At 38.4% G+C, this 26457-nt stretch overlaps 3 protein-coding genes and 1 pseudogene across 3 annotated transcripts; 1 reads left to right on the top strand and 3 right to left on the bottom strand.

Annotated features, from left to right (window-relative positions):
- Window positions 1-1062: 1062 nt before the first annotated feature.
- On the top strand, window positions 1063-1824 carry LOC131314200 (dof zinc finger protein DOF1.5-like). Its single transcript, XM_058342706.1, has one exon. The coding sequence runs from the start codon at window positions 1174-1176 to the stop codon at window positions 1663-1665; it is 492 nt and encodes a 163-aa protein (XP_058198689.1). The 5' UTR covers window positions 1063-1173; the 3' UTR covers window positions 1666-1824.
- A 3051-nt stretch (window positions 1825-4875) lies between these two features.
- Window positions 4876-8279, bottom strand: LOC131314199 (heavy metal-associated isoprenylated plant protein 28-like). Its single transcript, XM_058342705.1, has 3 exons — window positions 8118-8279; window positions 6091-6166; window positions 4876-5664 (listed from the first exon to the last, which is right to left on the bottom strand). Exons 1-3 carry the CDS (start codon window positions 8121-8123, stop codon window positions 5057-5059), a joined length of 690 nt encoding a protein of 229 aa, XP_058198688.1. The 5' UTR covers window positions 8124-8279; the 3' UTR covers window positions 4876-5056.
- Window positions 8280-15626: 7347 nt separating this feature from the next.
- Window positions 15627-20384, bottom strand: LOC131313565 (uncharacterized). Its single transcript, XM_058341943.1, has 2 exons — window positions 18831-20384; window positions 15627-16712 (listed from the first exon to the last, which is right to left on the bottom strand). Exon 2 carries the CDS (start codon window positions 16702-16704, stop codon window positions 15961-15963), a length of 744 nt encoding a protein of 247 aa, XP_058197926.1. The 5' UTR covers window positions 16705-16712; window positions 18831-20384; the 3' UTR covers window positions 15627-15960.
- Window positions 20385-21221: 837 nt separating this feature from the next.
- On the bottom strand, window positions 21222-26112 carry LOC131313566 (C2 and GRAM domain-containing protein At1g03370-like; annotated as a pseudogene).
- Between the last annotated feature and the right edge of the window lie 345 nt (window positions 26113-26457).

Genomic DNA, 26457 nt, shown 5'->3' with positions numbered 1-26457 from the left:
CCAAAAATAAAATAAAAACAATATTAGTAACAAAGAAACTATATTTCATGTCTGCCGTCCGTTGTGATGCCGTTTCCTTCGATACGCCTCGCCAAAAAAAAATGTACAAAAATACTTATTCCGTCTCGATTTGTTTGTCCATTTTTTGACTTATATATGTCCCAAATTGATTGTCAAATTTCAAAATCAATGGCTCAAATTATATAGATTTTCAAATTAATAGAGTTGATTTGATTTTCTTAATAAGTTAAAAATTTAAAATTGAACAAACAAATCGAAACGAAGGAAGTATTTTATCTTACGATCCAAAAATTGCATAAAATGACGAGCAGTTTGGGATGAAGAGACTTTCTTGCTGTATAAATTCATTTAAGTCATACAAAATCATTAATCAACTTTTGGAATATATATATATATATATATATATATATATATATATATATATATATATATGAGTTCCCTTCTTATAAGGACTACCTTATTTTAATAAAATGAGAACCTTCTTTTCTCGATCAAATTTCGATGATCCGAGCCGCTCAATGTGTTCAGAACATGATTTTAAGGGTACCCGTGAGAAATCAGCAAAAAAAAAAAAGACCGAGAAGGGCTTTATCCGAGCAGTTTTTGTTTGTTTTTTATCTAACGGTTCAAATAACAACTGCTCAAATCAAGCCCTTCCCGGTCATTTTTTTTTCCGATTTCTCACAAGTCCCCTTAAAATCACGTTCTGAACACATTGAGCGGCTCGGAACATCAAAATCCGATTGGGAAAGGCGAGAAATGGGAGGTCTGCGTATAAGGTCCTTACATGAAGATTTCTGTATAAATAAATAAATAAATAAATATATATATATAAAAATTAAGTGACAGGCAAGGTTTTAAATAATGAAATTGGGACAGATAATGGTAGCGATCGTGGTGTAAATTGCAACGATTGTTATGTATTGACCTTTGCGGTGCGTAACAGCTTATTCTTAAAACCTTAATAGACGATTCCATGTCGACTAATACATGTTTAATTTTTCTCACATATATATATATATCTATATCCTTAGCCTCTTCCCATCAACCATATACAAACGTTGTTCTCTCTTGAAAACACACCCATCTCTCTCTCTCTCTCTCTCTCTCTCTCTCTCTCTCTCTCACACACACACACACACACACACACACATGGCTGATGTTCAAGAAGGACATGGTATTAAGCTATTCGGAGCAACAATAGCAGTGCAAGTGAGAAAAGCAAAGGAGGAGCCCGAGCCAAGCAAATCAGATGATCTAACCACAGAAAAGAGACCCGACAAAATCATACCATGCCCGAGGTGCAAAAGCATGGAAACCAAGTTTTGTTACTTCAACAACTACAATGTTAACCAACCAAGGCACTTCTGCAAGGGCTGCCAGCGGTACTGGACCGCCGGTGGGGCCCTCCGCAACGTGCCCGTTGGAGCCGGCCGCCGGAAGAACAAGCCACCGTGCCAGGGATTCATCGGCGGGTTCTCGCCGGAGAGTTGCTTCTTTGATGCCTCTGCTGCCCATGTGGTGCAACAGTTTGACTTTGCTGGGATGGTGGAGGGGTGGCAGTTGGCGGCGGCACACAGCAGTTTCCACCATGTTTTCCCGGTAAAGAGGCGTAGGAGCGGAGCAGCAGTTGGTCAAAGTTGATAATTTTTTCTTTTCTTTTTTTGGTTACTTGTCCATAGTCCGATAACTCAGAAATTTGACTATAGCCAATATAAAATATTGGCTAGTGATCTAGTGGTGGTGTAAATACCAGCTGTCTTAATTAATAAATTAAAGAAATGATTTAAGTAATTGTCTCAATTAAGTTATTGAAATAGATCAATGATTAATTTGAACTATTGAGAGCTGTATACTGAAGTCTTGGGTTGCTGCGCGCTACTAGCTAGTAGGCTGTTTGGTTACCTTTTTTCTTGCCTTGTATTCCATTGTACTAGGTTAGTTTCTTGTCAACTTTGTTTTGATTTGTGTTTCGGGATTCTTGAGTGGCATATGATTGTCGGGTGCTTCAGTGCTAATTTGATTGGGATGTGCTTGACCGATTTTCTAGTTCTAAATTAATGGGTTGTCCCAAGCGTAGGGCGGAGACCGACGTAGCACAATATCCGATAAATCCGGAGTCGAATCCACAAGGACGATGATGTGTGTTGACTTAAAAACTTAGGTTGCTATAATTTAAACGGGCTCTTAGGTAGCCACCTCTTGTACTTTGATGTTGAGATTAACTAAAACTATGAAATAATTGTACTTTTCAAATAATTAAAAGAGGTACGATCATAGGATTCATAACTCTCGTAACCAGTCCGGATTTACCTGCTTCATTCAATGTTCTTAAAAGTATTTAATTTTTAATTGAAAAAGATACCCCGCAAGATGCGAGACCCTATGGTCGCCGTTTACCCATGCGCAGCGGAGAATGAGTTTAAGACCCCCATTCCCCCGTTCACCTGGGCTTCGACAATGCCCGGGTTTGTCTGCAGGAAGTATTTTTCTAATCTAAAATTATCTTTTTCATTGTTTGAAAATAAGAGCAGTGCCCGAACTGATCACGGTGTACTCATCAGCCCGCGACCCTACCTAAACAACTACTCACTAATCATTATGCATGAAAAAGAAGAAACCCTAATTTGAATCATACTTCTAATATTGAAGAAAGAAAATAAACGAGAAATATAAATTAATCAAATACCATCGAATAGCTTTTATTAAGAACAGAAATTAAAATAAGTTACCGAAATGTGAGTAATTGAACAAAATTTGAAAACTAAACAAAATTGATGATAGCCCTGTTCTTTTCTTCCGTCCAGAACTTTTCCACGGCCTGCAATCGCCTCGGACTGGGAGACCCTGCCAAGCAGGGGTGCTCGGCAGGGGTGTCGAGCGCATCTCGACCTTCCAAAAGTGTTTTGAACGGCCCGGATGCAAAGATATCGAATGGATTTAAAAAAAAAAGAAAAGGAAAAGGAAAAGATGTTTCGATCTGGGCCATCGATTTTAACATGAACGGCCGGATTGGCCGCTCGGCACCCGCTCGGCAGGGTCCCCGGGTCCTGCGGCCTCCCTTCTTTTTTTACGCAGTACTTCCGCTGTTATAGGACTAGGGTTTTAATCCCTAATAACACAAAAGGCCCTTGAACTTTGTATTATAAGACATTAGCCATTTAATTTCAAAGGACTTTGCATTTTGATCCAAAACTTCTATAAATTCTTCTTTTTATCCAAAGTTTCGGACAACGGGCTCGAGTAACCTATAAATATAAAAACACATAATAAAAATCAGTTAACAAAAATAAATGACTAATAAATGTAAATTGGAGGGCCAAAATATGTATATTTTGGCACTTATCAGGATGCTCGCTTTCCGTTGTGATGCCATCGTAGCCTAGCTCCTTTTAAATGTTGTAATTCGTTTTCAAATGTTGATAAGTTTCCCTTCTTTTTCTTTTTCTTTTTGATAATTTTTTTAGTGAAATAGATCTCTGCCAGTTAATATCTGATTAATTAATCTTAAATTTGCATTCAGCTAGATAAAAAAACAATACTCTTAAATTTGCATCTAGTTTTTAAATGAAGTGACGTAGAGTCCCGTTGAACCTTATCCTTTGCGTAAAACAAGGTCTCACTAGAGCGCGCCTCATAGTCAATTACCGAATTCAATAAAAATTGTGTGACAGTGACAAAAAAAAAGAAGTTAAAAGCAATAGCCACAAACTAAGTGTTTTGATTGAAATAAACAGGTCAAGAAAATTGCACCATTGGATTAAATATATTACTTTACAGAATTAACTTGTCCAATATATTGTTATCAACGTTGAGCCATTAGGGTATCGGTACCAATTGGGTGAGCTAGCTTCAACCAGAGGGCTAGAATTTTTCTGATAGTTAATTGAGGTTAAAGATGTGTGGGGCAATTTAGGTTTTTAATTGGGGTCACAATAAAAAGTCGTGTAAGGGGTTGGGCTGGTTAAGGCAATTGAGACTAGCCCATTTGGATGGTGAGAAAGAGTGAGATAGAAAGGGAAGCCATTTTTTACCAAATCTCACCATTTTTTGTGAGATTTAAAGGGTGAGAAAGGGGAGAAGGCAATCAAAATATTTTATTTTTGTACTTTTCTCTTTATTTCTCATCAAAATAGTCAATCTAAATGAGTGATTTTGGGGCTATAATTGAGGTGCAATCAATGACAGTGGAGTAGTCAAAGTTGGCCACTTTAATTTGTACACTTCTAATTGGGAGGTCAAGGACGTCGAATCTTGTTGAAGGCAAGAATCGATAATCTCACTTCTTAGAAGGGTTCTTTTCTATCTTTGAAATTTTTTTTATACCTATAGTGGGATTATTTCCTGTGTTGGTCGAGCATAATGAGCATGTTTATCTCGTGAACTCTCAAACAATTGATATAGTGCCCCGTAATTTGTACTCTAAATTCTTTTTGCTTAGCAAAAATAAAATAAAAATTGTACTACTTCGTAATTCATGCATGATGTAAATGATCGTAGATATTGGATAGCATTCTATGTGTTTTAGCATATTCTAATGTCATCGACTTGGAGCAGATCGAGCTGTATCGTGCTAATAAATTGACCAAGATAGGTGCAACCGATGACACTCATATATGGTAGTACTTTGGAATAAAGATATCTTCTCCCTCGATCTCTCTCATCACTGTGTCAACATAGTGTCATTGTGTGTTTACTTTGTTAACTTGTTCATTTTTCTATGTTGTAACATCAATTGCTCGATCATCAATGAAATACTTTCTTTATGGACTATTTTGCCCTTGCTCTTGTTGTTAGCTTGGCATGGCTACTCGCTTGGAAGGAGTTTGGAGCTTGCGTGCCTTCAAGGGTGTCTTAGTAGAAAGCCAAAACATGGTGTCTCTTATACAAAGATTAAAAGGATATCCCCTACTAATTTTCGAGGAAATTTACATGAACAAAGCTAGCTATCTCTACAGATGATGTACAGAATTTTATATCCATAGAGAAAGGGACAACTTATACATTATTTCCAAAGTTCAAACACACTTAAATATCACATTATAGAACAAGCATTGGTATTGTCATCACTGAAAATGGCCCTGGCCTTATCATCAAGTATGGTTGAATGAGGTGGTGCACGGTAGTACCCATGGTCGTGCCCGCTGTAGCCATGAACGACATAATTGTATGAAGACATAGCCTTAGAAGACATAGCCGCGGGCTGTGACATGTAGCGATGATCATAAGTAGATGGCTCGTTGTATGAAGACAAAGCCGTGGGCTGTGACATGTAGTGATCATAAGTAGATGGCTCGTTGTATGAAGACAAAGCCGTGGGCTGTGACATGTAGTGATCGTCGTAAGAAGATGCCTCGCTCTGGTATTCGTAACGGTTCTGGTTATAGTAAGTCGATGGATCGCTCTGGTATTCATAACGATTCTGGTTGTAGTAATTAGTCGTTGGATGGCCCTGGTCATGTTTGTAAAGATGTGGGTCGTAGTAATAGTTTGTGTAGGCGTGGTATTCTGGGTTGTACGGGAACGGCCACAACACGGCCATTCTTCCCGTCTTCCTAACCGTTTTAAGAACCTTTCTCTGATCCGCGCAGCCCATCACGGTAACCTTTTGCATTGCCATGTCTATGTAGATGTCATCCACTCCTGAAACATGTTATAAACTTCGTAATTAATGTTGAAAGTTTGTACATTATTTACCTCAAACAATTTTTATTTTTATTTTTGATTAAAAAGAAGGGTGAGAGGGGGCGATCAGCGTAGCAGCTCCCAGCCCCTGGGCGTGACCATGGGGGCTCCCTACCCGCTGTGAAATGTCCGCCGGTTGAACCATAACTACTGCCTGGGTTAGCAGACCGTCACTACAGTACCACCTAGGTACATAGTTGGCAAAGGGCCTTGTTTGCAAGGTCCTGCAACGAGACGAAGTCTTGCCGGACTCAAACCAAGGTCCGTGTACAGAAGGGAGTGCATTAGGCCACTCACCTTTGCCAACTAGGCTACCACCTTCGGTGGTAAGGAAGTGAACTTATTCAATAGAAGCAAAAACATGGATAAAGAGTAGGGGTGTACCATCTAGTTTTTGAAGAGCTTTCTTTATCTTGCTCTCACACCCAGGGCAGTCCATGTGCACGTTCATCTCCACAATCTGAATCATAAGCAAAGAAGAATATGAAATTTAAAGTTTCTTTTCTTAATTTTTTGTCAAAAAAATAAAATAAAATGCTTGGCTATGATCCTTTTGTTTACCATTTGAAGCCAATCTAAACTTTTTGTTTACTTATTAAAAGCCAAATCTATTACAGAAGCCAAAAGGAAAAACACAAAATTTTGGGGAAAAGTAATCGAGTTGAATGCTTATATTTTTTTCATTCTGAATATAACGATCTCGCTATTAGGACGGATTTGATGTAATTCATCTAGTGGAAAGAATACAATGATCTCATGTACTGAAATGCTCGAGCTGCCACTCTAGTCTGTAGATTCAAAGAAAAAGTTTACAAATACAACTTCAAACATAACTGTGTTTGGAACCGTTCGATACATATGTACTCATGTGTATAAAAGTACGGCTCCTGGCACAGTTTTGTTCGGAGTTGTGTTTTAAGATTGTGTAAGTAGACTTGATCCAAAAGTGGATTGGAGTTTACTATTTTGCTCCTATGGTGGGCCGAAAACAAGTCAAGGACTGACCATGGGCCTTGCCTCAGAGAGTCAGCTGAGTCTGCATGGTATGGATATGCTAGCCCAATTAGTAGGGGCTTCAGCCCAAAGCGCCCCTCTTGGCTTTGGACAGAAAAGACCGTAGTAGACCGATTCTTGCAAGGCATACGGATTAGCTGTACGTATGTGGATTTTGTATATGGTTGTATCACTGTTGCTAACGAAAATAGGGATCTTGTGTGGAGAGGGTCGGAGTCAGAAATGATCAACTCGAGGGGAGCCATACTGAGAGGGAAAAAAATTCTTGAAGGATGGTTTTTCAAAATTAAATCTAGTCAATTCGAGTATTATATTCAAACTGGTTTGATAACTTCGCCCTTGCACTTTTTCTTTTAATTTTTTTTTTTTGAAAATATTGTATATATACATCCATTGCGGGCTGGAGGGAATTAGTGGGCCAAAGAAACTTTGACGTCTCTCTATATACTCGAACCCCAGACGTCGGCCTGTTGCATAGTAATTAGCTATAGCAGTTACCTTACGTGATCCACGGCCTTGGAGAGCATTAAGGCAAAAAAAATATTATATGCAAAAGGCTCCTTGTAGGAATAGTTCAACTAATCACGACTTATCTAGCTACTTTACTAGCCCTAATTTCTCTTTGGTCATTGACTCTAACATCAGAGTGTCATTCCGACCAACTTGAGGTGGACAATAATAGTGGTACTGTTCTTCTTTTGTTTAGCCATATTGAGTCTGAAGTTCTAAAGCGCACAAACGATTTCTGAACGGCTTTTGCTGCTTCTTTTTTTGAAAAGCAAAAAAAAAAACATATTTTACTAATCTTTGAACAAATTAAGAGTAAAGGGACATGATTAATCAAGATGGCGTTACAACAAGAAGTGAAATTCCAACAAAATTGACACCTGAGGCTCTTGAGTCTTGACAATATGACACCCTGAACGGCTTCTATACATACTTAGCATCAAACTTGGGACACTACATGCACTTTCATGCATCGACCAAACAGTAAATTAAACAGCAAATAACCAACCAAAAAATAAGTACAAAAAAATCCTTGCAAAAAGACCTTTAATAGTGACCTGACCGCAAAAAATTTAAACTTATGTCCAACTTCTTATGGAAATTGTGCTAAGTTTTTTAAGGACGCTTTTGCCCACCCCATAACTTAGAGAAAAACTGAATTATAAGTAAGTTGGTGACCTCCCAATGGAATGAAAATTCAATATAATTACAGTGTTTGATTCCATTTGTAACATGCGTTCGTCATTTTCGCTGGGCGGGGAAAAGCAAAAATGCCAAACATTTTAATTTTCTAGCTCAACATAAGGTTTGATCATTTGTAGGCTGCATGTACAAAACAAATGAATACCAGAGAGAGAGAGAGAGAGAGAGAGAGAGAGAGAGGGGCTAACCGTCATGTTGAACCTCAAAGGAGAAAATACTAGCAAATTAAGAGAGTGTATATATAATATGGTTTCAAAGGGTGAATATCTGGAGAGTAAGATAACCAGGCAGCAAACAACTTAAGTGTATATATAGGCAATTTCGAGAGATGGATGCAGCCTTTTGCTGTTATTTTTTTTGACTCATGGGGTAGCAACTTACGTAAGACTCAGAGAAAAGTAGGATAAGAAAGAATAAAAATATTGAAAATGGTCCGACCTCACTATTTCTTTGCCCCTTTTTCTTTTTGGCTAAGCTTCTTAGCTCATAACAGTACGTCTGTGGGCCTTTCTATTGGAAATATTATTAAGTACTCCTCGAGCACCACACAACCAATAAGAATTTTCAAATGTACAAGTACTAGCAGCGCATCAAAGATGTAGTCATCAATCCTCCCAATAGGTCACAATTACCGCGAACAAACATATTAATGTTAATGAAGACGAATAAATTTCACATTATTGATGCAGCGGAATTAACAAAGAGATTAGTTACATACTAATTCAAACAAATGATAAACTTGAGTCCATGAGAGAAAAAAATAAAATCTGGATATTATTGATCAAAAACTGCTTACATAACGAGGTTACAGCCCTTTTATAGAGAAAATGCGTAACCCTAGCAAAACTCTAACTTAAAAACGAAGTTTTCCAAAATTTGGGGAAAATAATAAAATTGAAAAAACGAAAGAAAAACAAGACTTCCCCCAAAAGAATCAATTGAAACGGAATTATAGTCTAAGAGTTATTAACGAATGAAAATTTCTTAAAACGACTAAATATCAAATTGAGGGCCTACACGAATGATTCGGGCCCAAAAACACCATAAGTCACGACCTTAGGGTGGTGCGTTTTGACCACAGCGCAAAAATAAGTCAGCCCGTCAAGTTTGGGCCCGATCGGAGCTCGTCCAAATTTTGCCAAATTGGGTAATTTGCAATTAAGCATCGTTTGGACTTCCAAAACTTCGATCGTACCAATTGATCATAAAATTGGGCCTCCACGTGTTCTACATCAATTATACTCCGTACTTTAGTGCCTTTATGAGCAATATTGATATGGCTTCATTATAAAGTGTGTAATGTTCACACCGATTAGTAGTAGTAAAGAAGGGCTCTAGAACATCGCGACATGGTGCTCCAAGGGTGCTGAATAACCTCTCCTTTATATAAAAAGGTACTCTCTTTTTGGAGCTACAAATAAAGGTTCTTTGAAATGAACGGGGGTACTATTCAATGATCACCATTACAGGCAAACATTATCCCTTAAATGGTCCACATGGATAATGCCACCCATGACTGTCATCCTATAGAAATCTGCCACGTGTTAGCATTAATACCAACTAGCGAGGAAGATAAGCTCCTGGACAGAAATTGAAATAATGATGATTTTAAAATGAGAATAATTTCATTGAAAATTAAAGGAAAATCTAAGAGAGGATCGAAAATTTGGGTGTAGCTTGATTATCGCGATGGAACCCCATTGATATTTTAATTTTCTAGCAATTTTGTAGGACATCACACAATAATGACCTTGTAGTATGTTCGAATTTTGTAGGAACCAGTTAAAACTTATTGTGGATTACATATCGGTTAGACGTTAAATCTTACAAATATGTGATATTGTTATATTTCTTATAGAATTACATTCCATTCAGGCTAGTTTTTAATCGTTTATATCTTTGAATCTCCAAAAATATACACTATAGATCTTATTTTATAGTTCTCGATTGGTTATACAATACAACGTTATGAAAATAATTATGAAAAAAAATTATAGATTAAAAAATGACACGAGCATAAAAAAGTGGACAAACAAAATGAAACGGAAGGAGACATGGAGTATATTTGTTCGCTATTAATCCCACCAATGTGAAGCTTCACATGTTTTGTTGATACAATGTAATTGCTTCCTTTTTGAGATATACCCTCCTGTCATCATCTCCCAATATATTGTGAGAAAAGCCACTTTCCCACCTTTTAATTCTTGATTATATGAGGGCTTATATTTAATTAGTCCACTAGTACCATTCTGTCATCATCTCCCAATATGGAGAGAAGCCCCTTTTCCCACCTCTTAATTCTTGATTAGATGAGGGCTTATATTTAATTAATTACAGTCCAGTGCTTAATACTCCAAAAGTCACCAGTCAATTGTTGTTTATTAGTGTGTACTAATCATCCAACATATCAGAGTTATCTCCATTAATTAAAACGACTGATATGATATATATACTTGAAATTGAATGGTGTAGGTTTCTAGGTAACTTACATGAAAATGACCCCCTAATTTTCAAAGGCAAGTTGACGTGCATATTCTTGCATGGCAAGGAAAGCACTAAGCAAAAGGTAGACAGGAATATCAAATTAAATATGGTGGTGAAAAAGGAACATAATCCTTTTGGGATATTTTAATTTGGAGAAGGATCTATGAAAAGGATCAATAATATTCTTCATGAATCAGATGTATTGGAGATAAGGCTGGAAACGAACTGAGCAACTCGGCTCTCGGCTTTTTTAACGCTCGGCTCGGCTCGTTCGACAAAAGTTCGGCTCCTTAAGAGAGGCTCAACTCGATTAATTAAATAGACTCGTTTAGTAAATAACTAAGCTCAACTTGTTAAGGCTTGAGCTCAAGTTTTTGGCTCGGTTTTTTTTTTTTTCCCCTGTTTTAGAAACTTTGTCTAATAAACCTAACTGATGTTATGAACGAAGTGCGCTGAACGACGAACTTGTTATTATCTTCTTAAGACTACGCAGTGCTTACAAACATGTTATATACTTTCGAGGAATTAGGCTAGTAAAATTTAGCTTGGGATTATGTTTCGGTTTGGCATTAATGTGCATAGAAATATGTAATATACATAATTTGTTATTGCGGAAGTGCTGCAATACGCTACACTCCTATTCTTTTTGTATGTACAGTCTGCACCTCCTTGAATCATTTTGAATCCTGGAATGAACTTAGGAACACCGCTCTCTCTCTCAAAAATCGGAACACCTCTCTCTAATCCTGAAACAGCCGCTACACTTTCTCTTCTCCTTCCCCTCCTTACCCCTTGAGTTTATACCCAAATATGGGGCGGCGGAAGGGGAGGGATCAACCCTGTCTTCAGATCTGGTTTCCCTTCCCCTTTCTCCACCAAAATCGCTTGTTGTTCACCGCTGCACTGCTTTTGGGTTTGCAGTCGTGCGCGTGGTCACCGGTGGCTTCATAGGTCGCCGACTTGGGAGCTTGATCGGTAGGAGGCTAGGCAAGAGAAGGACTGCTCAATGACAGAAGGGAGTGTATTTTGTTGCTTTATTTTGCTTTTTGTCCGGATTTAGTCCGGTTTCTATCCGAATTTAGTCTGGTGGTTTGTTGGTCTTGTGCTTGGTATTAGTTTTATTTTCTGCAAACTTGATCTCGCTAAATGAGTTTGAAATAGGACTGCACATACTGTGCTCTGATTGCCCTCTCTAATGATTTGTCCAGTCTGTAGACGCCATTTGCCCCTATGGAATTCATTTATGTTGTGTAGACTTTCGTCTCAACTTCTCACATTTGTCCAAAAAAAAAAGAAAAGAAAAAGAAAAAATCATTTTGAATCCATAACATGTATAGCAATTCATCACTTTGAATAAACTTCATAATTATCATTTGGTTTAAAGTTCATAATATTAATACAAAAACTCATAATATACGTTCAATTGTTATCAATCAGAAATTGATGTTATGAATTTATGCCCTAATGTTATGAATTGTTGCGCACGAAAGTCGTGAACTTAATGCCGACATGATGAATTCAAGGAAATTCAAAGGGAGCATATCGTAAACATTCAAATAAGGAGTCATATTGTAGAATTTTCCCTTAGAGTGTGTGGTATTGACAACTTTTTGACCATCAATTAATTAAATTCCGTGAAAGACGTGTCTTATAGAATTAATTATGTATCCCTTCCCAAGGGTTCTTCACGTGTTTTATGGATATACCAAACTTGTAAACTAAAAATGTGCATTGTTAATTAATGACTATCCAAGAAATTTGTAGATCCTTTTAATGTACCATTCTGTCATTATCTCCCAATATAGAGTGAACCCCCTTTCCCACCTCTTAATTCCTGATTGGATGAGGGCTTATATTTAATTAGTCCTCTAGTACTTCAAGAGTCATCAGTCAGATATTGTTTTGATAACTCCATTTCACCACTCACTTGTGGAAATCTCAATTAAAGTCAGAGATTCCAAACTTGTGACTTTCGGCGAGAACAAACCTCTACATCTCAAGTCTTCATAACCACTAGGCCAATCCATTGGAGCCTGTTTGTCGGCTGTACAAATATTCAAATAAGTAATCCACCTGGATTATATATCCGGACTCACCCTAACCCGGTGGTGGTTAGTAGGATAAGAACCGCGACTATATATATCCCCCGGATTACACATCCCCCTCCTCCCGGACTAATTATTGATAAGGGAGGGGTGTCACTAATTAGTTTGGGTTGGCGCATGATCAGCAAGAGTGAGATTTCTTCTCTTCTTCTTTTTTGTGTCACTCTTTATGTATCAGTGAGATTAACGGGATGTTAGTATATTAATTAGTTAAAAGGGGATCAGAGGCTGTCCATAACCCTGAACCTCAAACCCGCCTCTCGTGGGGCTCGAACTCCAACCTCCACTAGGAGAAAATGAGACAACAAACTGAGCTAGCTTGGTTTCTCGAGTATGAGGTTTCTAAACTGTTTAAAATTGAGATCTACACATGTACTGTTCTAGATCTTGTACGTTATTAATATTAGGGAGTACTTCAAAACTTTCAATAAACCCTTTTGATTTTGTCGAAGATAGAGAAAAAATGTTACTGGTTAATTAATTAGTTGTAAATTGACAGATAAGGAAAAATATATAATACATATATTCTGTTTAAAAAAAACATCAATTATTAAAATTATTTTTCTTAATGTTATCATGTCATCAAATTAATTTTTGTTAGATGTTATCATGTTTCTAAATGGGTAAATTGATCATTTGCACCATTTTTCTATCATCTCCCGCTCATAATTCCCCTTCCATACCCCTCCAACAAACCAAGCATAGTCATACCCCCTTCTGCTATATCCCTCAAACAAACCATCTATCCTTTATCCCCTTACTGTATCCGGCCTACAAACGGGCGTTGGGGTTCACATCCGGGGTGATTTCGCTTGATGATCTCATACACGTGACATAAGACATCCACTATTTCAACTTAAACTAATGAATAATTGAAGATTAATGGTGCAGTTGCTAGGCAACTTACATGAAAATGACCGATAATTTTCAAATGCAAGTTGCCTTGCATATTCTTGCTGTGGAAGAAAAGCACAAAGCAGAAGGAAGACTGGAAAGGTACGTCTGATCAAAACATCGTGGAAAAGGAACAATACTTTTTGTGATATTTTTGGACAAGGATTTATGAATCGAGTCAATATTCTTGATAAATCCGATATATTTGAACCCAACACCTTTTTTCTTTTTCTTTTTTTTCCCCTTGATCGAACTGGAACCCAGCATTTAGTCCTCACACTTCTGGGACGCACTACTTTTGAGAGAGCGATACCAGGGTTGTGTCCGGTTGGTGTACAATTTATCCCATGCGTCCTAAAGAATTGCCTGTTTCTACAATTGGAAACATTAAAAAAAAAGTAAATATTTGTATTTTTTTTTTTTGAACGGCAAATTTTTTTTTATTAAATTTCTGAACAAGGTACAAAAATTAACAGGACAAGAAAAACGGCATGTATGCCGAGCCTGAGACCCAATTCTTTGATTGGCAAAATGCCAACCAAGGAACAACTCAATGGGACTAGCCCAAACACCTATATAGCCAAAAAGTCCAGATAAAATGGGTGAAGTCCAAACAATTAATATACAAACACCTAAAAGGCTAAATACCCAGATAATTGGAACATCCCAATACAATTAAGCCCAAATCAAACCTTAGCAAAATCCTAATCAGGACAGCCCCCATCCGAAACATCATCAACCTGGATCCGAAAAGCTGCCGCCGCTACGAGGACCGCCGTAAGTTGCCGGTACCAAAAACGCTCCAAGAGTCGCTAGCCGCAAAACACCTCGCATCCCAAGCTCTTGTTGCTATCGCTTTGCTGCCTCCGCATCATCACCAACAGCTCCCCCACTGCAACTACATGTAACTTCTGCCCCCACCGCCACAACACCCTAAACCCAAGAACCCTTGCCATTGCCGACCACAGCCTAGCAGCCAAAGCACATTGCTAGAATCTTCCACGATCAAGTTCCAATGCAATTCAGCAGCATCAAGACAAACCAGACACCAAAAAGAATTCGCCTTTTGAGTGGTCTGTAACAAAGAGCTACTCACTCACCAAGACAACCCCAACAGAGCAGCACAATTCCACCAAATTAAGTTAATGAAATCCTTTGACACAGACCATTGTTTGGTTTCCTGAAAAAAACCATATCCACCTTTCTCTCTTTAAGCATCTTCTTTATTCTACCTCTTTTCTCCTTTTTGGATAGACCTCAAACATTCCAAGTCATGCACTTCATTTTGGACAGAAAAGAGGACCTGGATATCTATTGAGAATTTGTGATGAGTTGCCCAGCAGCTGTGTCAGCTCTATCTGAGTTTCGAGCTTCCATATCTGCAAACCTGCTGACTACTGCATCATCATCTCCATCTAACCCATACCAATGATCTTGTTGCATTCCCAAATAGCTTGTGCTTCATTCAGTATAATTCTATTTTTGTTCACAATTAGCAGAGAGAGCTACTGCTGCAACCACTGATCTGAAAACCTCACACTTTTGTTTGTTCTTCCTTCCCTCGTTCAACGAGTTAACCTTGGTGAAGCCAAGAATATCATTGATAGATTTCCTCTTCTTCTTTCCTTTTACTCCATTGATGGCAGCTTTTAATGGGGCGAGAATGGGTTCATCATCAGTGAGGTTAACTACATATTGATCAAGGCGTCCATCCCCATTTTTACCTTCATCTTTTCTCTCACTTAAGATACTAGTTGGTGCTGGATTCTCATTGACAGAGTTAGCTACCCAACTAATAGAGTTAGCTGCCCCACTGTCATGATTTTCCACCAAATTACTGAGGCTTGTCCTTGGAAGCAGTAAAATTCGATTTAGCCCAATAATAGTTAAGAGGGGCCAAATTGATATTATGAAGTGCATTTATTTCTGCTCCCTCTCCCATGCTGCCCCTAACCTTTCCACTCCCCAACTGATGTCTCAATCCCCGAAGAAGAAGATAGTGTGTCTCTTGCAACCATCTCATTATTACACCCATGCATGCCCACATTAACAAGCTGTAATGATCTCACTTCTGTCTCCACAAACTTTTCGGCTTCCTCGTTTGTTTCTCTACCACTTCCTCCCCAATTGCCAATTCATTTCCCATCTCAACATTCTCTTTATGATTCACATTCAAATTTTGAACCTCAGGTTTATCCTAATTTTGAACCTCAGGTTTATCCTCTGCTAATGAACAACCCTTACACCTGCATTCAGATCTTAAAAAGGTGTTGATCACATATTATTCCTCAGATACTCTAACATTGTATCTCCTGTCCTTGTTAACAAGAGTAATCACCTGATTGATTGTTTCCATGGTAGTTGTGGAGATGAGTACTTTACCAACAGAGAATGAAATACATTAAATGAATCTTCACTAATAGAAATGATTTCTCCCCAAATTTGGCCAATTTTTTTAAAGGTGATTGCATTCCAAACATGGAGTGGGATACCATAGCAGTTCAACCAAACTAATCTGGATCCCTGGGTAGAAATGGTATCATTCCACTTATGAATTTCCAAAAAACATTCTTTGAGACATCCCATCTTTCCCCCATTGAAAATAGAATCTGTCTTCAACGTTGGGAAAGGTAAGGACAACTCTATCACTATCCATTGGACATACCTTAATGTCTGAGTATCCAAGATTTCTGAGATGATCTTGCATGTATACCATTGACCTAAAGGGGGATAGCTTTGCAATAGCACTTCTGGACAACCATTCATTCCCCAATTCTGAAACGTTGATACATGGCTGAGCTTCTTTCCCTGTTTTAGCAGCAAATCTGTTGCTTTGGTTCTTCATCACAGTTGCATTATGAGAATTTGGGATGCGATTGGGTTCTTCAGCTCTGGGGTTTTTGTTCTTCACTACTCTATACACTTTCCTTACCCCAGCATTCTGACCTTGTTTGTTCCATCTGGTATTGTTGAATCTTGTCACTCTTACCAGCAATCTATGACCTTGGATTTGAGCAGTATTCCACATCTTTATTGCCTTCAAACCCTCCTCTTTGTTTCCATACCTTACGAATCCAAATCTTTGGTGTAGCCAAAATGACCTCTTCCTTGGAATGTAGACGTCCATAATTTTCCCAGCACCAGAGAAGATCTGCTTTAACCATGATTCATCCATATCTTCTGGTAGATCGCATACGAATATTTTTGTAGCACCTGATTTTTTGCCCAGGTTGCCCTTTGTTGTATCTCCAGATCTTTTGCCCAAACTGCCCCATTCTCCCCTTTTGCCCATTCCACTCCCTGTTAATTAAGAATCTCCTTAAAATCCAGTGGTAATTGAAATAAAAATGATAATTTCGTCTGTTCACCAATTGGATGCCAAACCCATCCCTACCTTGTAGTTTATAATATTTTTCTTTTTGAACAGCAAGGAAATTTTATTAATCAGTCGTAACGAATACAAAGACTAAAAGGAGCAAGAGCAAGAATGACATCACAGCAGGAGGGAAACATCCCAACAAGCAAGGTTGGCACCCAACCACCAGATAATTGTATGCCCACTCGGGCCGCAACATGATTACAAGGGTGGCTAGCAGCCAACCTACGAATCAAAGGGAAACAAAAAGTACAGTAGTAAAGTAACTGAAAATGGAACATAGTAGCAATATCACAAAAAGGATGACATCCAAATTGCAGAACAAGGAACGGTCCTTGTATTGGACTACATCGATATCAGCTTCACAGTCGCATTCTTGGGTCGACTTGAATTTGCATATATAGCAGCACCAAGGGCAACTGACACTATTAGCAATCTCAGACCACCCCAAAGTAGTGTTCAAAACAATGCAATTAGGAAAACCAGTAGTAGCCCAATATCACAACTCAAAGCATAGCATCCAAGACAGTTCTAGTCGATGAATGGCTTCAAGTAGCAAGTTCCACAACAGCATTGTCCAATGCAACAGTAGGATATTTGATAACCCGAACTGTTGCTCTCCAAAAATCAAGAAACCTGTCTTGTTTATTAAGCAACAACAAACTAACACCCCTGATTTCGAAGGCACACAAAAACCAGGACCGACACCTCCCTACGTAGTTTATAATACATCTCTTATTTTAAAAACTTTATCTAATAGAACAAAGTGAAATTTATCAGACAATTGTATAACAAAATAATAGTAATTACAAACAATAATTATTTTTTTAAGAAGTTCAAATAGTGCAAACCAGGGTTTTAAATCACGTTATCAGGAAACATAAAGGTGTCGGTGAAACGGCCGTATGTTGGCCGACATCAGACCGTGCCGGGCCAATACATAGGCAAATAACGGTATTGCAGATCCAAAATCCCGTTACATAACACCGATACTATACGTAGCGACCTTTATTTAAAACCCTGGTGTAAATGAGCAATTTTTTAGGACAAGGAGTATTTTTCTACGTTGGAACCAACCAAGACTAGCAGAAGAACCGTGAAAAGACCGCTCCTCTGAGTCAAGGGAAAAATTATCCAGTGCCCATAGCTGGGCACCACCACATGGTTTCTCAGGTCACTTTTTCACTAACCATTGTGGTAAGGCTCAGGATAAAGTGTATGAACTCCATCATAATATGTGCTGAAAAAGGGATTGAGGCACCACAAGGCAGTGCTACAAAAGCATTGAATAACCTCTCGAATCCAGGGGTGAGCAAGTAACCAAGAAACCCAATCAAACTGAATGACCCGGTCCAATCCAATAGCTTGTTTCTCCTCGCCTTCCTATTTTCATGGGTCTGTTCTTCGGTATTGCCTCATTTTTAATCCCTATTGTCGATCGTGGTTTAACACAACATTCGTAGGGCGACACTGTGTGATTTGCCCTACGAATTAATTTTGAAAAAGCTCTTACCGATATTGGATTGAGCTTATATTTTACGGGTACCCTTAAAAAATCAATAAATCATTTGAAGAAAAATGAGCAGTTCGGATCATCTTTGAGGGACCCAAAATGGGCCCCACAAAAAATTTTGTGCAGCATATATGGTCAAAGGTCTATGCAAACAGACTTTTCGAAGGCATTCTTCTTTAGTGATGTTTGGGGAAATGGACTCGTGAGTCAGGACATTTTGCTTTTTCTGCGTTATTGGGAGCAAAAATGCAAATATGGGTATGATTAAAAAATTATACAAAGAAGTATGTATGTTGTATTGTTGATTACTGGAATAGGATGCAGTCTAAGAGTTTTTCCATTTGCGAAGTACTTCTCAGCATGATTCTTGATTATGGTGTAACATTAAAGTGTCAATGCCAATCACAACAAATCAAGGAACCTAATGGTGCTCAAGTCATCCAATGCAAAGGTCAACATGAAAGTGGCCATAATATGAACGAGAGGGAAGAGAAAAAATCAGAGAGTTGAAAAGGCAAGACGAGTAAACCTTATCCTCTTGAGCCTGCTGGAACTTCATGACATACTCCTGTGGTAATTGGCTGTTCCAAATGGTCTCGTAAATCTGCAACTGCAGGAAAACACAGGTGCAAAACCACATAAGCAGGGTAAAACCATAATTTGGGACTGGCCAAAGCGACGTTTTGGCCGAAAAAGGCAGTGGCAAACAAAGCAACAGTGACTGCAATCCATGTCTTTGGACGAAAAAGGCAGTGACGAACAAGGGAATTGCAGAAAAATCATGTGCTAAAGGTCAACTTGGAAGTGTTTTTACATTCCAATAGAGGCTCTATTGGAAACTATTGGTACAGACTATTTCTGCCAAATATTCACGAGTCTATGCAAAGGCACACATTTGAATTTCAACATCAACCTATGAAAGCAAACCTTCAAGTAATCAAAGAACCAGAAATAAACTTGCAAATAGTAATCAAGATATAATGTCAGCATTACTTCAATCAGACAGGCAACTACTGGAAAATAATGTGGTTGAATAAAATAGTCATGAACCCTGAGAACCAATATTCTAGAAATTAGTGTGGGCATATCCCTGTAGGGAGGAGGGGGTGTTAGATAATGTTGTATGTGGTGAAAGTTCACAGAACACGTTATATTTTCTATATGCAATTACCCATTTTGAACTTGGTATAGTCTCAACTTGGGTGGAGGGAAGCAGAGTCAAGTGGGGTTACTTGACCCCCCTCAACTTTCTAAAAATTGTATCATTGTCACAGGTCTGCGATTAATTTGTAAATTTGACCCCATTGAAATTGTAATATTGTCCTTAAAATTCTACACGTCATGAGATTGCCCCAAATATTCCATCCAAATGGAAGGAAAAAAAATTGTGCAAATTGTTAAGAATTCATGCCGCAATTGAAAGATGATTAATGGATAAATGATATATTGTTATGTGCACAATGAAAAGGGCATCTTTGATAACACATGAATATTATCATTAACAATTTCCAAAATATTATGTTTCGTCAGGGGTTTTTGTAGGTTAAATTTTCATGGTTATTAGAAAATAATTTCCCAACGGCTGAATCAAAATATATGTTATCAACAATTTTAAATTAAATTTTGACGAACTAACTCATATTTCTGGCTCCCGCCCCTAGGACTCTCAAGTGCAGTGAAATCATGATATATATATGTATATGTGTGTGTGTGTGTGTGTGTGTGTGTGTTCAGAAGAATACTGAGGATTCATCAAAAAGGAACACAAAACATGAGAAAATCAAGGCTTCAACAACTGATGTAAGATTCATGGGTAGGACTAAAAGAGAAGTGGTTGCAGATATCAAGGTGCCGTTATGCCAAAAAAAGAAGAAGATGAACCTGACCCTTGGACACATACCCGTAGCAGAAACCAGTACAACAGTTCAGTACCACCTAGTCATTAACAGCCTCGGAAACTTTTGTTTCTTTGTCTTCTCTTTCTTTCTGGTGAGGTTATTCCTAAGTAGAGTAAACAAAGAAGAAAGGAAAAACAATGCATGAATATTGATTTCTACAAAAAGAGACTCTGCTTACCTCCTATTAGTAGACTGGAATCCACAGAGTCTGCTCAGAAAGGAACTGAACCAGGTAAACGTGGTTGAGTAAGCTGGTTATCCAAAGCATTAGGATACTCAACTGGGCCCATCCGAAGTTCGTTCCGAGATGCACTCGACCTCTTATTTTCTTTGAAGGTCAAAAGTGATTTGCCATCATACTCGACAACTTGGTTCCAGGAGTATCAACGTATACTCACAACAACAAAATTTTACTCATACTTTCTAATTATGAGCTTCTCATTTTCCACCACCCATTTTCCACTTCATGTCATTATGTTAGTTTGAAGAAACACGTCCATCAGACATCAGCAAATAAACTGGCTCATGATTCACAATATGACAATAGTTCCCATCAAACATTCGGATTAGGGAATGGGTATTTACTTCAATCAATAATATTAACCCGGCGCCAAAAAAAAAGGAAGAGTCCTGGTGTACGAAACAATGGCATTAATCGGTTACGGAATGACAAAGAAACACGCACGCGCGGGCACAGACACGAGCCACAAACACATCAAATATCTAGGTTATGTTAGACACTTAGACTTTATCCCACATCGCTCATCTAAGCCACCCAAGCTTGATTAATAAAAGCTAAAGGCAACTCCACCTATTGCCAATTGATTCTAGGTTGGAACCCTCCAAGAAATCTAATAGGGATCTACTTCGAGATTTCTATAAAGAACATAGGATGGATTCTTCAATGGGTAGAAGAAGTAAGGAGCTTCACCCAACTATATATCTGCCTGAAGCACAGAGGCAGATGCCATCACACACATGGACGGAGAGAGAGAGAGAGAGAGAGAGAGAGAGAGAGAGAGAGAGAGATGACTAATGAAGTTAAAAGAAAGGCTCACAGGGACAGAGAACGGATGAATAAACCAGAGACATGCTGACATCCCCAAGGCCCACGAAGGAAGGATCCACTCTCTTCTATTTGGAGACTTTTAGGTTCACCTTCTTCTTCAACTACTTCGAGGTTTTTAGGTTCCGATTCTTCCTGAACTATCAGTACCTTCTGCTCCGGACTCAATGCTCTTGCCTTCCAAAGTGCCATGATAGTCCTGTTAGGGATCATTACAGTTGAGTCACAACAAGAAACAATAGTATATTATTTTCAGGGTATCAAACCATAGCAATCATCAAAAGCCACTCATTAGTAATGACTGCTCTTAATGTTTCCAAGATGATCCCAACCTATATGTTGTCATCAAATTAGTATGTATATATAGGAATACAGAGTTCAGGCTGAAATCAGCAACAAAAATATCAGCAAATGTGATGCTTCAAGCGCTGAACCTAGGAACTTATTCATGTACTACAATACCCATGTACAAGGACACAAAGATGGTCTAAACAAATCGTTTCTGTTAGGGATTCAAATAACTCCTTTCTACAATCTACTCGTAGAAAAGGAAACATGATTGCAATTATCAATAGCTTATGTGCCAACCAAATGAGCACGTATGACATGAGAACACAAATATTGTTACGTGACAAAGAAAGTTTACATATACAGTTATTTTATTCCTATTAGCCAAATTTACAAATCCATTTCAGAAGCACTTTTGACTTTTGAAAACGCTGGGAAACCAAATCAGTCCCAAGGTAGGGAATAAGCAGTTATGCCAAAAGATGCGGTCAAGACACAGAGAACCGTAGTGAAAACAGGAGTAACATAAACAGAAAGTGACTGGAAAGATTAAAAAATTTATAGAAACAACTATAGAACTTTAGCGAAGAAGTAAACAGTAAATATGACAGACACTGAACTTTAAAAATAAAAGAGAAACACAAAAGTTCTTAGCCTCAAAACACCGGGTTCTGCTCCCTTCCACACTCCCATCTCTCCTTACTCCTCCATAGCCCACCTTCTGAACAAATTGTATTTTGTCCTATAACATGAACGACAAGTAAAAAATTAAACATGAACTTATCAAGCAATGTGCACTTTTTTGTGAACTCGTCTATCAAAATTTTAAGCTTATTTTTTTGTAGAGGTATCCTATGTAGCGGACTTTACAATATAAACAGCTTGGATCATAGTTTTGGGCTCGAGAAGGGGCCAAAAGTGGGGGTATGGAGAGATATTGAGAGATGGGGTATGGAGGGGAGCTCATCGCAAAACACCTAGGGGTACAAACAGTAAGGATATTGATTTCCAAATGAAAAAAACATGTAAATAGAATTGTTCATCGACATGAGAAGACCCAAATGCACCAAAATGATCAGACTTCTAGTAATGAGAAAGAATCCATTTTGATTGAATTAGAGCTATGAAACTTAGGACAACATAGAGTCTCAGCATGACTAGAATACAATTGCTGATACTAGAGTCAAGAAGAGTCGATAACATAGTTGAAATAGCCATTTTGGGGAAGCAAGACAAATAACAGTAACTCGAAGGCACTTGAGGATGCCCATTCATCCGCAGGCTTCATTACTAGGAATACCCCACCAGGGTTTCTAGGATTAGTTCTCCAGCAGTCTAGAGTTGATTTCTTGGAGTACTCCTCCATTACTAGGGAATGCTTGCGGGTACAGAGTTTGTAAATGACAATTAGCTGGAAGAGTTATTCGTGACAGAGAACAACAGCAAAAGTCCAATTCCTAGTAACAGTGGAGTTGCTTAGTTTGTTCTCCCCTATGAAGCACCGACACCTCTAAAGGTCGATGTTTCGCAGTGTCCGGACACGGGAACACGCAGGGACACGTACGGGACACACCACCTGGTGTGTCCCATAATTTAATATAAATTTTTGAGGGGGACACAGCGGGACACCGATGGGGACATGGCGGGGGTCAAAATATAAATTTTTCAAACTATAATTTTTTTTAATTTTGGGAGTCAAACTGTAATTTTTCAATAGGGTTGTATCAAACTTATGGATGTCTTGTTTTGTTTGAATGGTATTGGAACTATGGATTCTTCGTTTTGTCCACATTTTGACATTTAAATTTGGAAAAAAATTGAAACAAATAAATAAATATACATGTGGCGTGTCCCCCGCCCTGTCCGTGTCTCCATTTTTTTAGAATTCCCGTGTCCGTATCTGTGTCCGTGTCCGTGCATCATCGGTTCTCCCTTTAGCCTGGTCATGGTGTTCTCTGGCCCTCCTCCTATTGTTTAGCTGCGGTGTTTTGCAGTTTATTCTCCACCTGCTAAAAGGTGTCTGCTATATCTTTCAGATTTTTATGAGATAAAAAGTATCTAACTTATTCATGTGTCAGTTTTTATAGTTTATCCTTCAGCTACAAAGATAGACATTTGTTTCATGATTTGGTTAGTTTGACTTTTAGTAGCCTAGCCTCTCAGGGTGTCAGAGAAATATGCATTCATTATGTTACATGTTCTCCCAGTTGTTGCACAATCTGTTTAAGAGCGTAATCTGGCATATGATGGAAGATTTTCTTATGTACCTGTGGGCTATGTTACCTTGGCTACGTACGAGTACGGGTGTGAAAGTGCATCCATGTTGCACCTCGCAAGACCCTCCATCTTAAATAATGAGGATATGTATCCAAAAGTTAGCTATCCAGGTTAAGTCCTGAGAGCGTACATTTATTACAATATACTATTTTAATCTTTTGTGTATGCTCATGTAATTATTTCAAAATGCATTTGACACTAAAAAATATTTGGGAGAAAAGGGTGGTTCTATAACTAAACGAAACAACGGCAAAAGCAATAAAAATCAAAATGTTCAGCAATCTATTAGGACCAAGAAAAACTAAGTTTGGATAGTGTGCACTTGGTAGTACCTGTGTGCAACATTGAAGGATACAAAAGACTGGAAATGGAACTTTAGCCTGCCTTCTTGATCTCGTGTCTTTGCACCATGCCTTGCATCCTCACCTCTGCCAGGCCGTAAAGTCATGACAGCAATTGGACTACCCATTGATGATAAAGTAGGAGCAACCACTTGAATATCTTCTATGTCCTCCCACAAAAAATGGAAGTTGGTCTTGTGTCCAAATAGATCTGCATGGAAACCTATTTCTTGCTGATAAGAATAGGCGGCCCTGTGCATGAACAATCAAACTGTAATGAGATATACATATCATTTATGTAACCCACATCAGACAGATCAAATCTTAAGGCAAACATGAAAAACCAATATTGCAATAAAAAAATATACAACAGAGCTCCAACAGTACCTGCACAGGCATTTTGCGTTTCAGGTGACAAGTAAAATCATTGATGAGAAATTCCTCTGGGGGAAGCCCAAAGAGTTTCTGAAATGCTGAATTTGTTTGAGGAGATTGAAGTCTTATCTACAGAAGTTTCCAATTGAAGTAATAAGTAACCAATGGAACTCTAAAGGCTCCGAAGATGAAATCAACTGGGAAAGTGAATTTCCAGGACAGATCAGGTCCGACTTACCTTCTTTCCCACTTCCTTCTCCATCTTAGTTAAATACTCTTTAACAACATTGGTTCCTCTAGTATTGTCCAAGAAAATTCTTAAATGCAGCTTCGACTGACATGCCTGAGCTAACTTTCCTTGAAGAGGAACCCAAACATCAAATAAAGGCACGTGTGATAGAGACTTAAGGAGGTATAGATTTTGACATAATATGGCCAAAGTTTGCACAGTTGCAGCTTTAATAAATGACAGAACTACGAGCTCCAAATGAAGTAGATTGAGATGTTGACTTTAAGGTAAATCAATTCACCATTCCACTGAGGATCAGATTTCTGGAATTTGATTGAGCTGGTTCCAGTTTTCCCATTACAAGTAAAGACCACATATGGATCACAATGTCCACTTGAATCTCGAATCAACAGCTGCCACATTGCTTCTTTCAATCAAGGCAACAGTTAGCAACCATCCTTCCCCTTGTGCTTTAACTCCATGGTCAGTGGCTAAATTTAGACAGGAAAACAAGGTGAATTCCATCAGAACAAGTAGGAAAACCAGAACATTAAGAAGACAGGTGAAAATGTGAGCAATACCCTTTTGTGTTCTACCTGCATGAAGCGTGAAATCAACTCCGGCACCCGTTCACCTTGAAGAAGCAAGACCCCACACACGAGATTACTTCACCAATTGAATCTGGCAAGTCTAACCCAAGAAACTCGAGACCTTGGATCATGCTAGGCGCTGCTAGCCAGATGCGCACAAGCACAAATATATCCCCCAAAAAATGGTAGATAACATGGTAAAATTAGCAAAATACTGAGCTGCCAGCTTCCAATCCGACTGTGGCTCCCCCTGTAGAGTAGCTAAAACCTGTTCCTTATTGGAAGCAATGTCCTTGGCATCAACCGTCTTCAATTGCTGATATAATGAATTGATGTAGTGCTCAAAACTTTCCTTCAGACCTCCTCGGGCTCCACCTTCTATCATACCTTTCATCATAGTACTCTGCAGAAAATTCATTCTTCAGGATACAACTAATCGTGAAGACTGTTCTCCTGATGGCAGCTCAGGCCAGGGGGTAATGCAGTAAAGCAATTCCGTCTTAAAGGTACTTCCATATGGAACATCTGGAGTGCTGACACTTGCTAGAACTGGAAACTTTTGTGTGTCTATTACTATGTGCGTGTAGGATTCTAATCCTATCCGAGTCTGGTGTGCTTTCTGTCTCATCACTTGTGTAATGATGATCAATTAAAAAAGTCTCGTTATATCTTCAAACATAATTCCTATAAACACAAAGACACAGATAGGAATTAGGGAGCATGGAAGCTGTCTGATGAACATCCTGATGGAATTTGCATAGAGTATAAACAGAACCAGGTGACAGATAATACTAAAAACAGAAATAGTAATAAAATCATTTACTTATAAAAAATAGTAAGAACAGAAATAAAGAGGTGATCTAATGCGGTTGTACTATCATCTATAAAATGCAATTCGAAATAAAGTTATTTTGTTGTCCATGCATTGCCCCATTCCACAATCCCACATTAGAAACCAACCCAGTTAGCCTCGTGAACTCCAAAGAGTCCAAACACATCCGAATTTAAACAAGAACTTAGACAATCGATGGTTCTCAAAGGAAAAGTAATCACTTGAACCAAACAACAAGGAAATGCACTCATTTCACTAGA

The sequence above is a fragment of the Rhododendron vialii genome, chromosome 13a (assembly GCF_030253575.1).
Source record: "Rhododendron vialii isolate Sample 1 chromosome 13a, ASM3025357v1".
In the NCBI taxonomy this organism is placed as follows: Eukaryota; Viridiplantae; Streptophyta; class Magnoliopsida; order Ericales; family Ericaceae; genus Rhododendron; species Rhododendron vialii.
The sequence above is the reverse complement of the archived record's forward strand: the minus strand, read 5'-3'. Positions and strand labels throughout refer to the sequence as shown.

Coding starts and splice junctions, on each gene's coding strand:
- LOC131314200 (XM_058342706.1), top strand. CDS start 1,174: ATGGCTGATGTTCAAGAAGGACATGGTATTAAGCTATTCGGAGCAACA.
- LOC131314199 (XM_058342705.1), bottom strand. Junction 5,665..6,090: donor AGCTCTTCAAAAACTAGATG/GTACACCCCTAC, acceptor AACATGTTTCAG/GAGTGGATGACATCTACATA.
- LOC131313565 (XM_058341943.1), bottom strand. CDS start 16,704: ATGGGCAAAAGGGGAGAATGGGGCAGTTTGGGCAAAAGATCTGGAGAT.